Source organism: Phaseolus vulgaris, chromosome 2 (genome assembly GCF_000499845.2).
Source record: "Phaseolus vulgaris cultivar G19833 chromosome 2, P. vulgaris v2.0, whole genome shotgun sequence".
NCBI classification, from domain to species: Eukaryota; Viridiplantae; Streptophyta; class Magnoliopsida; order Fabales; family Fabaceae; genus Phaseolus; species Phaseolus vulgaris.
In genome coordinates this window covers 47,304,665-47,318,251 of record NC_023758.2, presented here as the reverse complement: position 1 = coordinate 47,318,251, position 13,587 = coordinate 47,304,665, and the positions used below count along the sequence as shown (strand labels likewise).

General features: G+C 30.3%; 1 protein-coding gene across 2 annotated transcripts; it reads left to right on the top strand.

Moving 5' to 3' along the window:
• The first annotated feature begins 3,731 nt into the window (after positions 1–3,731).
• Positions 3,732–12,018, top strand: LOC137812795 (uncharacterized). Of its 2 annotated transcripts, none has more exons than XM_068614996.1 (16): positions 3,732–3,977; positions 4,065–4,114; positions 4,216–4,276; positions 4,573–4,668; positions 4,754–4,903; positions 5,146–5,277; positions 6,250–6,377; positions 6,907–6,949; positions 7,221–7,304; positions 7,779–7,820; positions 8,098–8,168; positions 8,686–8,739; positions 8,841–8,946; positions 9,076–9,144; positions 10,814–10,957; positions 11,706–12,018. In XM_068614996.1, the coding sequence occupies exons 1-16, from the start codon at positions 3,846–3,848 to the stop codon at positions 11,814–11,816; spliced, it is 1,473 nt and encodes a 490-aa protein (XP_068471097.1). In that variant the 5' UTR covers positions 3,732–3,845; the 3' UTR covers positions 11,817–12,018. The 2 variants fall into 2 exon arrangements, with proteins under 2 accessions (XP_068471097.1, XP_068471096.1); XM_068614995.1 differs by having other exon boundaries at positions 9,055–9,144.
• The last annotated feature ends 1,569 nt before the right edge of the window (positions 12,019–13,587 follow it).

Below are 13,587 nucleotides of genomic sequence, written 5' to 3'. Positions count from 1 at the left end.
CATTAACATCACATACTTACAAATGCAAATGTAAGTTTTATTTTATGATCAATTTTAATAATCTCGTGGAGTCTGATACTTGGACATTCAGTATCTAATCAACGTCGATCGATATGACTAAAATCATTACGTCTAAACATAAGATTAACAAGACTAAACAGTGTTTCAAAATTCTAATCCGATCCAATAACAAAAAGTTTATGATAATTATATAAGTAGGCACAAATTTCAATAATCAGATACGTCATTATTCAGTATTAATAACACCGAATGTCACGGAAATCTCACTTAAACGTCAGACAAAGTGTATTTTACATGTATCATCCAAACTTGGAGTTCACGAAGACGATGAGTAAAATAGTGAAAGGAGAACACGAAGACAGTTTCAATAAGAAAAAAGAGAAAGATTGACCAACTGACCGAGAAAGAAGACAATCATTATCTTGACTACAACCTTATTCGAGAAAAATATTTTTTTTGGTATGTTTTCATATTAATTAAATATTTAAGTTTATGATAGTTATACTTACAGTAAACTTGTTTTTTATAAGATCCTCATATGAGATTAAAAAAATTATAATTGTTTTTTTTAGATATTTTATATATTCTTTCATGATAAATAATGATGTAAAATAAGTCATATTGATTAATCTAAGTTTATTCTAACCCGCTTTTAACATATAAACGCGTTGAAATGAAATAGGTGTTATTCTCATATTAAAATATATTATTTATTATAATATTAATTAATGTTCTTAAAATATTCAATCGTTTTTTAAAAACATATACATATACATAAAATGAAAATGAATTGTTAGTTTCTTAACTCTTTAAACAAGGAAATGAAATATCAATTGTTCATTAATTTTCCAATTCAATTTTTTATTACTTATGACATAAAACCACTTCAATGATTGAGATGACGTGTTTAGAACACGGATTGTGACGCAATGCAAGATGTTGACGGAGCGAGTGAACTTTTTCTGATTTTAAGGAGATTTAAAATACTAAGTTATATCTTTTTAATTTTGTTTTCATCTTCGTTATTAAAATTTATAAACAAAACAATTTTGTGTTTCTAAATTTCTAAAAGCCATTAAATATATTTATTTTTTCAATCGTAAAACAATGAACTTATATAAAAGTATCTTTTTAAATAGTTTTTTTATTTGAAAATGTTTTAAAATTAATTATAAAGAGTTTGAAATGAAAATCTTAGTACAGCAAAATCAGTTATTAATAAAAGTTGGTTTATATTATAAAAAACAGGTACTCCAATATTTAAAAAAAAATCAATATAAAAAATTACTAAATTAAAAATAATATCATGCTAATCAATTTATGGACTTATAAAGTCATAATTTGATTTTAATTTGGCATATTTTAAGAATGTTTTCACTTTTTAATTAGAGTTTTTGTTACAGATCTTCTCTACCCTACGAATCCGAGAAGAATTTGGTTCATAGTATCATGATTTTTTACACATAACAAAAATCTAACATAAACTTCTCATCATATGAAAAGTTCCAAAAAATATGATATTAACTAATAAATACATTTATTAGTAGAAAATGAGTTTTTAAATATAAGATTATTACTTTTTAAAGTTTAGATTTTATAGTTAGTTAAATTTATAACCAGCGGGTCTTCCCATTTCAATTTTCGAAGATTAAATTTATTACAGAGTTAATAGATTTTAAAATTAGATCACCGTAAATTTAATAGATTTTAAAAATAAATTAATAAAATTATATAGTTTATTATGAACAAAAATAAACCAAGTATATAAATTTATCAATTTATAATAAATTTAATCTCCCAATTTACTTAACCTAACAATAGAGTGATTATTTTTTTTATGAAATTAATATTTAAAAAAAAAAGTATACTAGTTTTATAAATGCTTATGTTACATGTTATAAAATATATATAATTTTGGATTTGTTTGGTCCAATAGAAATCCCATTAGTACTTTTTTTTATTTATTTCTTATCTATTTTTTTTATTTTATTTTCACGCGTTTTTATACTCTTTTTTAATATATTTTATTTATCTCGTTTTTACTATTGTTGAAATGCATTTGTTTGCTACCATATATATAAATAATTAAAAAGTAAGCGAATTTCATTAGTTTTTTTTTTCATTTGTTAATTTACCTTTCTCCATTTCTTTTAAAGTGTTTTATTTTAATTATAGTCTTCAATTTTAATTTTAATTTTTCACATTTAATACCTTATATATATGTATTATTTATCTGATTTCTATGTTGTTGAAATGCATTTTCCACCTTACTTGACCATGAGCATTAATAATTTGAGAATTTGCATGTACTTTGTCGTAGTATCTCCAATGTACTTTGTCTCCTCGGCAAGCACACCTAGTTTCTCTGTCTTATTTTATTTTTCTTGGGTCAATTTTATCGTCTTCTTTGTACCATTCTAGCATCGGTGCCATTTATTAAAATGCAATACATGGCCCAACAAAGACTTTGAACCAAACCAAACAATTATACTTAATTTTAATTATCAATTTTATATCACCATCAAAATAAATTCTACAAATTATTTTCGTCGTAAAATATCCCAATCGAAACAAATGTTAATTTTAAAATGCAAAATTATCTTTTCATTTCATTTCTGAGGCATGTTATTTAAAACGAAAAATATTTTTGCACGTAAAGAAACCCATACAAAATCAAGTTATCACTTGTAATCTGAATTGAAATTTAGAATAAAATTAACTCCTTCACTTTAGGTTTCATTGTGCTTAAAAAAAAAACCAGAAGAAAATAATAAAGTATCTAAATCTCAAATCTTAACCATCAAATACCCATAAGTTAAATTTACACTAAAAAACTCTCTTTTATTCACTAATCCTATAGATGTTCTAAATTATCTCTACGTTAGCTTGTAGGTTGAAAATCATAAGAAAATGGTTAAGTTTTTCTTTGAAATTGAAATATACAAAGAATGAAAGAAAGAGTTGATTATGTGAAACTACAAAGAAAATCTTTCTAGTTGATAATTGCACCCCACAGTTACTAAGATCACCTCCTATTTTAAGTTTTTTATTTCCATCAACAACCCAAACTATTTGCTATTTACACCTGAGAAACTACTGACTTCTCACTCCCTAACTTAAACATAAATATCCTTCTCTGTGTAAACAACTAAAACTAACGCAAATGTGTCACCTACATATCTTAAATATAATTAAATAAATTAAAAATTAAATACACTTTAAATTTATTATCATTTTGTTATTTATCCATTTTTTTAACACAAATCAATTACTTACATTAGTCTCTTGTCCGAATTTTGTCCTAAAATTAATGTATTTTTTGATTTTTTTTTCCAGACTAAAAATATATTTCGTGCACTGCAAAATTATCTTATTAGCAATGCAAAATAACAGTTAAAATATAAAATATTGAGCATTACTTTTATTTAGTAATTTCCAATTTGAACTCTAGTTAGAACTGTTTTAAATGCTGGAAAATTAGGGATTTAGTATCTGCAATGATCCTTACCGAAAAATGATAAAATACTAATTAATTTTTAGATTTTAAATTTATTTTAATTAATACAATTTTTTTAACAATAATTATGAACACTGATTAAAACTTTAGTGATAATTAGAGTGTATGAAAAATAAATAGTTTTTAAATGAATGAGTAACTAATTAGGTTATTTTATTGTATAGATAAGCAGGGAAAAATTGAAAATTGGATGAAATGTTAAATATGATTAATGATTAATGTAGTTTACTCTTTCTGTTATGCTAAAGAAGAAGATTGAGATGAAAATGATTTGAAAAGAGCATAGAGAGAAGTGAACAGAATCAGCATGGCTTCGTCTCTGCGGCCTCCGAAGGTGTCGATGGAGCTTCACGTCAAAAACCGAGAGAAGCTCATCGCATCTCTTCGTCAACACCTTTCCGACTCTTCGAATCCTCTCCACGGCTTCGTTCTTCTTCAGGTCTCTCTCTCTCTCTCTCTCTCTGCATTCATTTTCCTTCCATTTCTCATTTTTCTTAACAATCTTCATCCAATTTCGTTGGCGCAGGGTGGCGAAGAGCAAACGCGTTACGATACCGATCACTTAGATCTCTTCAGGTACTCTAACCCTAAATCCTCCTCACCGTTTCACTTTTTGGATGATCACCGCTGCAATGCTTGCCTATCGATCCCTAATTTGTTTGCTTCTGGCTTCGCAGGCAGGAGAGTTACTTCGCTTACTTGTTTGGAGTGAAAGAGCCTGGATTCTATGGAGCTATTGTTCGTTTTTTTTTTCTCCGTTACAATCTTATTATGTTTTTTTTTTAATTTTAATTTCATTTAAATGCTCGGAAAATTTAAAACTAGTTAGGAATTAACATGTATGGTAAGAATATTGCCTTCTGTGATGGTTATTTTGTAAGTTGTATTGTATCTAAGGTGACATCTAATTAGTTGGTAGTGTAAAAATCTTTAGTGCTAATCTCTTTTTAATTATCGTAATGCACGCAAACATGATCACGTTAAGCTGTAGAAATTAGTAGTTTTGATTTGTGCATTTTATTGGTTTTTTGAAGGACGTTGCGACTGGGGACTCTTTCCTGTTTGCTCCCAGGTTACCTTCTGAGTATGCTGTTTGGTTGGGGGAGATTAAGCAACTATCCTATTTTAAGGTAACTCTTCCAATGATAAATGTTTAATGGATTTGCATGCCGTGTTATTGTTTAGTCGTTCATATCTATGCATGCTCATCTGCAGGAACACTACATGGTTAGCACAACATCCTTTTCAGATGAAATTGGAAGTGTTTTGCAACAACATTACCAGGGTGCGGGAAAACCATTACTGTTTCTCTTGCATGGCCTTAATACAGATAGCAATAATTTCTCTAAACCGGCCGAGTTTCAGGTTCTCAACTCTAACCATTCCTTTTCTTCCCCTTTGATGTGAGCATTTGTTAATTGTTTTGATTAGGACAGTGGGTGATCTGTTGGATATATATTATTTCTGACCTCCAAGCTGTCATTGCATAAGACCTCTTGTCTACCAATGCTATTCTGTTTTTTGTGTGATGATATGGTAGCACATATACTGTAGCTAGCATATCTTAGAAAACTGATTCTTATTGTATATTTTTAACTTTGATTTAGGGCATTGATAAGTTTGATAAGGATTTGGCAACTCTGCATCCTATATTGACTGAATGCCGTGTCATTAAGTCAAAGCTGGAAATTGAGCTTATTCAGTATGCCAATGATATAAGCTCCGAAGCTCATATTGAGGTAATTAATCTTAAACTACCAAAGTTATGTTTGTCTATTTAGTACATATTTTAACATTTATGCAAAGTGTACTTGAGGCTTATGAAAGATCTATAGGAGGAAATAGGCTTTAGTATTGTAATTGTGACAGTTTAATGTTTAGTATCTTACGCGTGAGTCTAAGACTAAGTGTAATGACTTTTAGGTTGCCTGTAATGACTTTTTCTTAAGACTAACTGACTATGAAAAATAGTTGAAGTATAGAACAAAACATGCAGAAAATGTACTATTTTCCTTTACCTGGTTATCTGCCCATTTTTTCACCAAAACTTTTGGCATATTTTTTTGTTGAAACAGGAATATCTTAGGGCTAGGGATGACAATGGGGCAGGGGCGGCTGCGGATTTGGCTATCTCATCCCCATACGCTACATAAAAATTTATCCTCACCCCTATGCCCAATGGGTATGAATTTTTTTGTCATATCTCCATCCCCATCGGAGAATGAGTGTATACCCATACCCACCCCTTTACTGTTCTGAATATTAATTAAATAATTTTTTATACAAAGTAAAAATCATAGCAAAGGAAACATGATATTATCAAGTATTTAATGTCCAAAGGATATATATTTTCTTTTCTCCAATGTTAAATATCAAGAAAGAAATTATAACTCTATAATTATCAAATGAGAGTATCAAATAACAATTAGATACAGGTAAAATAATTATAATAAAGTAAAAAGATCAAATGTATGACCTAAAAATACCGGTACCTAGTCAATGTGGGGATTCCCGTCAAAATTGGGACGGGTTTGGACAATACCCACTGAACGGGTTCATTTGCCATCTGTACTTAGGGCGGGCATTACATGGTTACATTATTGATTGATTAGTAGAAGGATCTGTAATAATGACGAAGTATGAATGACTTTATACATATGATCTGTAAAAATGCTTTCGTATTAGTTGTAATTTACATGACAATGAAACAGGTTATGAGAAAAACTAAGGTGGGAATGAAGGAGTATCAGCTTGAAAGCATTTTTCTTCATCATACCTACATGTATGGTGGATGTCGGCATTGCTCCTATACATGTATTTGCGCTACTGGTGAAAATAGGTATACATTTCTGAATTCTGATACAATAAATGTGGTTCTGAAATACGTTTGGTTTAACAATTCATAGTCGGTGCTCATTTGTAATTAAAATGGATTTGCCAAAAGGAAAAAAATATTACCTCTATCCCTAAATACGAGACTTTTTTTTTCTTCTAAAACTTGTCCCTTTCTTTAAGACTATTTTTTTAAACAAACACCCTTAAATCCATAAATAACAGATATTGGGAAGTCTCTCTTTCTCTCTCCTCCAGTATTGGTGAAGATAACTGGAACCGATCACAATGCTACCATTTTCTTTCCAAAATTAGTTAGTTAGGTGAAATTAATTAAGTGGGAAAAGGTGATTTAGTTGGTGTAACTATTGACAATTTAATATTTTTAACAAAATTAACTAATTTTCTGAAGTGGTGTGAATTAGGTAAAAGAGTATTATATTTAGGGATAGAGTTATTATGTTTACTATGTTTTAAATAGTAGCTACTTTCATCAGAAATTGGGTGGTCTGGCTATGATATGTGTATTAATGCAGTGCTGTTCTTCACTACGGCCATGCGGCAGCTCCTAATGACAAGGTATGGCATAAAAGTACCTCCCTTCCCCCGCTCTACCTATTTTAAAGTCATTATCATTGGCCGTGCTCTACCTCTTTTAAAGTCATTATCATTGGCTATCATAATGTTGTGACTTTGGATTTGGCTAATTGACATATTAAATATTGAAAACTTTATTCCTTAATAAACAAAATGAGATGAAGTTATTATAGTCTGAGTTGAATTATCAATGATTGTTTATTTTCACGGATGTTCAAGTTTTTTATTTTTTTTAAGCATGACTCTTTTGCAGACATTAGAAGATGGAGACATGGCACTGTTTGATATGGGAGCTGAGTACCATTTCTATGGGTCTGACATAACCTGCTCTTTCCCTGTGAGTTTTTCCCTTAAGAATTACTTTTGGTAGTATTTACTTAGTTTCCCACTTCCTGCATATTGCCATTTTTAGCAATGTCACTGAATTATGCTAAAATTGCACCGCAGTTGGTTTCTTTGCCTGTTCATGTATTTATTTGTTATACTGCTGTCGTCTCATTATTGTCTCTATACTAACTCATACTCTTTTTTTTGTGCATACACAAGGTATAGTGTTTAGGTAGTGTTTGACCTAATTTTTTTTGGCTTTTCTTCTCAAAAGGTGAAGGCAGACCAAATAAAATTTAAAAGCTAGAAAATGAAAATAAACTATTTTGTTGAAGGAAAAGTAAAATATAGAGCTTCCATAAAAAAGCTAGCTGAAGGAGTTTCTACTTTTGAGGAGAAAAGCCAAAAAGCTGGGTCAAATGTTATCTTGGCATCTATTTAATAGAATAATTATTTTTTACTCAACTTTAAATTTGTGGTGCAGATAAATGGAAAGTTTACAAGCGATCAATCTCTTATATATAATGTAAGTTCTCTCTCAAAAAACCGTTTTTGTCAAAGGAAAAATATTTTATGTTTTCTTACTTAATATGCAAACTGTACCAGTACAAGCATTTGCAGAGCAAATCCCGGACAAACATATGCATTACTTTTATATAAGGGTGGGCTTGCTTAATTTTAGACATTCATGTGAATGTTAGTATGGCCCAGCCAATGTAAATTTCAACTTCTGTGTACCTCTGGATTGATTTTAATAGCATTTATTTCAACATTTATTTATTGTTGCTCTTCATGTTATGCAGGCTGTGCTAGATGCTCATAATGCTGTTATATCTTCAATGAAACCTGGAGTAAACTGGGTTGATATGCACATGTATGATTGAGTACACATATCACTCTTTTTTGCAACTAAATGTCTGCCATGCTTGGTTTCTACTTTGAAGTGCCAATAGCTGGGTTGTTATTAGTGTTTCCCTTGAGAGGAAAGTTTGTTGACTATTTAACTAAATAGGTGGATTGGAATATAAGTATATAACCGAATTGTAACGGAGGTAATTTGTGCACATGCAGTCCCAAGCATTTATTTTAACGTCTGCAGCTTGATTGAGAAATTACTGTCATTGTCTTGATTTGGGAACCTAAGAAAATTTAGCTGATAGCCATCACTAGATTGCATTGTGAAACTGACAAGTGTGCGTTTTGTGATACTGTACTTTGCTGTTGAAAACAATGACTTTATACAGAGGTAATAAAAAATCAGAATGAGTTGACCAAATATCCATGAGCCATCTATTTTTTGTAAAAGAATAAAATATTCGAACTACTAATAATATACACTTCTATCATGTTATTTTTCCTTGTTTATGCTCATACCCTTTCTAAAATTGCAGATTGGCTGAAAAAATTATTCTCGAGTCACTAAAGAGGGGAAACATTCTTTTGGGGTAATGTATTTTGCGTTATTCTATATCTGGCGGCTAAATTTCATCTTGATACAATCTGTAGGATCTTTCATGAAGTTGCTTATTTGTGAATTTTGGTGTAGTGATGTTGAGGACATGATGGCTGCACGCTTGGGTGCAGTTTTTATGCCACACGGTCTGGGGCATTTCCTTGGTCTTGATACACATGACCCTGGAGGCTACTTAAAGGTGTTTTATATTATAATCTGCAGTTACATTTTAAGCTTACCCCTTCCCCTTAATTAATTTCCTGTGTAGTTAATATTATATTGACACCTTTTTCATATATCATATTAGGAACACTGTTCCGATTTGCAGAGCCTGGAAAGAAGAAAGGAACCTGGATTAAAATCTTTGCGGACAACCAGAGATCTCCGAGAAGGAATGGTGAGTACAGTTATGGTTTCTTTCAGTAATTAGAATTATTTTTAGTAGCAAGTCGCAACTGATTAGAAGCATAATAGTAGTTGATGTTTTGCTTTGGGTTATACTAGATTGAAATTGGCATAATGAGTGCCCTAAAACTTCATGATTTATGTTTGAGAGTTAAATTTTTCTGGTATTGAGCCATCTAGTTGTCTTTACATACTAAAGTAAACGATGTTTTATGAGCTTCGTTTGAATAAGCTTCTTCATAAGGAGTTCTAGGAGAAAAACATGAAGAAGAAAAAAAGAAAATTGACTTCTCCATAAGCTAAAATTAGCTTATTCACTAATTAAAAATATAAAAAAATTGGAGAAGTAATATGATAGAGCTTCTATGAATTAGCTTATGCATAAACTAATTTTAACTTATGAAGAAGTTAAATTCATTTTTTCTTATGTGTTTCTGCCATAAGTCCTTTTGGAGAAGCTTGTTCAAACAAATCATAAATTAGGAACTAAAGTGGGGTTTCTTTTTTTAATTTGTAAACCAAAGTGATTGGTACTTACAATCTCATGGACTATAGGTGTTTGCCAAAGTCTTCATTGGAATGATGGTTTGTATCTTGTAGATGTACTTGTTAGAAATAAGGACTGAATTAAAGAGGGGGGATTGAATTGAACTTTTATTAATTTTAACAGATTTTCACAAAAGAATTGCAACATTTGGTAGTTTTAAATTAAAAAGCATGACCTTGTGCCTTTATGTAACATTTTAATCCATTAAAACGCACTTTTAATGGATTAAAAACCACTGAAGTATGCTCTTTACATGATTTTGATCGATTAAAGGTTAACACTTGCGGTAGATAAGATTAAGTAATTTTAGTTGATTAAAACCATGATTTAATTGATTAAAGTAGTGAACAACACCGCTTCATATGAAGTGGTTAAGTTTTTTTAATGAATTAAAACAAACTTTTAATGATTTAAAATGATTTTTCTTAGAAACCCAACAAGACTAAAATTTTTATTTTTACAAATTAAAACTATTTTTAATCCACTAAAACACTACTAAATGATTTAACTACTGCAAGATCAAGGATAAACATTTACAACACATTTAACACTCGAATTACGACCAAAACCCTGATTAATCAAAAGATCATAGTGTTCATCCCTTCCACTATTACATACGTGGTTGGGAGCATCAAATTGTCAAATACCAAGTTTACTCCAAGTTTCTATCTCAACGGTGGTAACATGTGAAGGTAAAATCAAAATAGTGACTATTGCAATTTGTGAACCCTGGTATTAGTTAATGCCCAATTTTTTTGAAGTATACATATGAATTTGAGGACCCAAAATAGAAAGTTGAGATTAAGCGTGTGTATAGGAGAAGGGAGAATATGCTACTACTAACTGCCTAGCTGGCTAGTGTGGTGTGACCCATGTGACGAGGAAGTTTGGGGGGGAAGTGTAACAGAGGAATGCAAGCGTGAATTGGGTCGGACTCTTGTTCTGGGAGGAACTGAGCGATCCCAAACTGCTCAGATTTGCTTTTCTTTCATTTTAATGCTTGTAAACGTTATTATATGGTCCAAGTCTTTTATTTTTATACACTTAATACAATACGGATTTTCCTCATTTCTTATCCCTGATCCCCTGACACCTATCATTTATAAACTTGTAGGTTATCACTGTGGAGCCTGGATGCTACTTTATTGACGCCTTATTACTTCCTGCCATGAATAGTCCAAAGACTTCCAAGTTCTTGAACCAGGAAGTGATTAATAGATATAAAGATTTTGGTGGAGTTCGAATTGAGAGTGATGTGGTATTCCTCCATTTACTACTGAACCTTATTAAGGATAACCTAGTTTTTAGCCTATCATTTCTATACTATATTTTAGTTTTTATTTTATCATTTCTCAACCCCGTAACAATATATACATATTCAATCCTATATTCAACCCTAAACCCTAAAAATATCAGATTAAATTGCATACTAAATTATAAATTTCACGTGATTTTCTTATTCTTTAATAAAAGATCACGGGATATTTGTAATTAAATATGATCTAGTGAACTTTAAAATACTCCTAACAGGACATAAGAGAAAATGGTTGTAGTAAAATATTCTCATAAATCACAACTGCTAAGAGTTGTCATATTTTTTCTCTCTGTAACAAGTGGGACATGCACACTCTCTCTTGACTAAAGATACTTATAAAGTGATTTGAAATTTGTGTTTTAATTGACTTTTCATGATAAAAGCAACTTTCTCATTTAGGGTCATTAATTTTAAACTCTTCATTGTTTGGTGTGATCATTGGAACTAGTTTCATCATAAAATAAAATTAGTTAATACATAAATTAATTTGTAGAAGTTATCTCATTTAATTTCCTTAAAAAAAAATTTAACTTGTATATAAGTTATTTTTAGATTATGAAGAGGGTAATATCATATATATATTTTAGAATTTCTTCCAAACAAGTGTTATTTCATTATAAAAATGCATTTTCATTGTGGTTGATGACCTTATTTGATAATTACTATGTTTATTTCTTTTTTATGTGCTCAGCTCGTTACTGCCGCTGGTTGCTACAATATGACCAAGTGCCCCAGGGAAATAGGCGAGATTGAGGGGGTGATGGCAGGGGCACCATGGCCAGCGAAGAACATCTCATGCTAGAAATGGATTAGAAATCTAAGCTTATTTCAATCTTCCTTTATGTGAACAGGTCTGCATCATTACTAGTTTTCTTTTTTTATGAATATTAGAATGCAAGTTGCTGTTTACCTGTCTAGTGTCTAAAATGATCTTCTTTGCACTCTAAATCCCCGTCCCCTCCCAAATAAAAAAAGATCCTCTATACAAACATTTTCATATCAAACTCGGCAGTAGTTACGTTTTCTTTGACAAATGTTGAGATGTTATAGAGGAGCAGGTTCTGAGAGTCAAATTAGAAGTGCTTAAATCGTAAGATTTCTCCTAATTGCCTCGTGTCAAAAAGAGTTAATTGCCCAAAAAAAATTGAAAAATACATTTACATTAAATTTGAAGAATAATTTAGTCGATCAACGGACCATTTATAACTACAGTATATCAATGGTAGAGGATCATATGTGGTACCTTTATGCCCCAATAACCACAATCTCAAGCATTGCTTCTTCCCACTGATTGTAGTAAGTAGTTAAAAAAATTCAAATTTTATAGTACTCCTGTTAATTAATTCTGGAACAACACAGTGCTTGGATGCCAAACTGTTTATCAATTATTATAATAATACAATCGAGATCTTTTGGTTCATTACAATTTTTATTTTTACCAGTATGAACGCAATAAACATGAAAGTTAGGACTTCGTTCATTATTTAAAGCAACTAAAATTATAGATTTTAGAGTAAGTTAGTCTCCAACTCTTTAAGAGATATTGTGTTAGGTATCTCATGTGACTCTTTACTAAAAGGATTGATCACACCTAATCAATAAGACCACAATCTCTAGCATTCCTTGTTCACACTGACTGTAACAAGTCGTTAAAAAATTAAATACTTAAAACTCAAGTTGATTTATATCTGAAACAGTATAATGCTTGCATGCCAAATCATTTTGACTATCATTGAATAAAACAATACAATTGAGATCTTTTGGTTCATAGCCAATTTTTTTTAAAGTAATATGGAAGCAACTAAACACGACAATTAAGACTCAGCTCTTTATATAGCTAAAATTATAGATTCTAATTGGAGTGGATTCTTCTCTAACTCTTGTAAAAATATTGACCAAGGCATCACATTAACTATTTAGTAAAATGATAGATCTCTACCCAACTCTTCACTTCATTCAAACCTAATGATTGTTTTTTTTTTTATGAACTTCTGTTCTGTTATTGGACTGTTATCGGATCACTCATAATATATAGTTTCATGCATGAGTTAGTAGTCTTGACGTGAGGAGGGTGTTAGAGATTCCATATCAATAAAAAATTTAAACATTTTATAAATTTAAATTCATTTCTTAATAGAATAAAAAATCTTTTAAGTTTAACAAAAACATTCCTATCCATTTATATAAATGTATGCACCGTATATATACATATAACAAAGTATTCAGTTCAACATTCCAGTCAACCCCATTAACAAGCACGTTTCATCACAATCCATTGATACTAACTTCATTCCCCTAAAGGAAACACGGTCATATGCATAACAGTTCATGGACATTACGTTCAGTCACATCAGTTCAATTATAACAATGATGCCTACATACAACTAACCAAAGAGACAAGTGCCATACAAGCAGTATATACCGAATTCCAAGCTTAGACTATACAAAATTGAATTAGGACTACAAGCAAGAATGAATTATACAATAACTAAATCAAAGTTGATTGTAACCTAACTAAAAGAAATTTAAAAGTTAGTGATTAGATGAATCAAAGTAAAGAAAATAGAAAAGAA

Bases quoted from the DNA above. Each gene is read 5' to 3' on its own strand.
- LOC137812795 (XM_068614995.1), top strand. From the start codon at position 3,846: ATGGCTTCGTCTCTGCGGCCTCCGAAGGTGTCGATGGAGCTTCACGTC. The intron at 3,978-4,064 runs GTCTCTCTCTCT...TCGTTGGCGCAG, and splicing joins ACGGCTTCGTTCTTCTTCAG to GGTGGCGAAGAGCAAACGCG. The intron at 6,378-6,906 runs GTATACATTTCT...GTATTAATGCAG, and splicing joins TGCGCTACTGGTGAAAATAG to TGCTGTTCTTCACTACGGCC.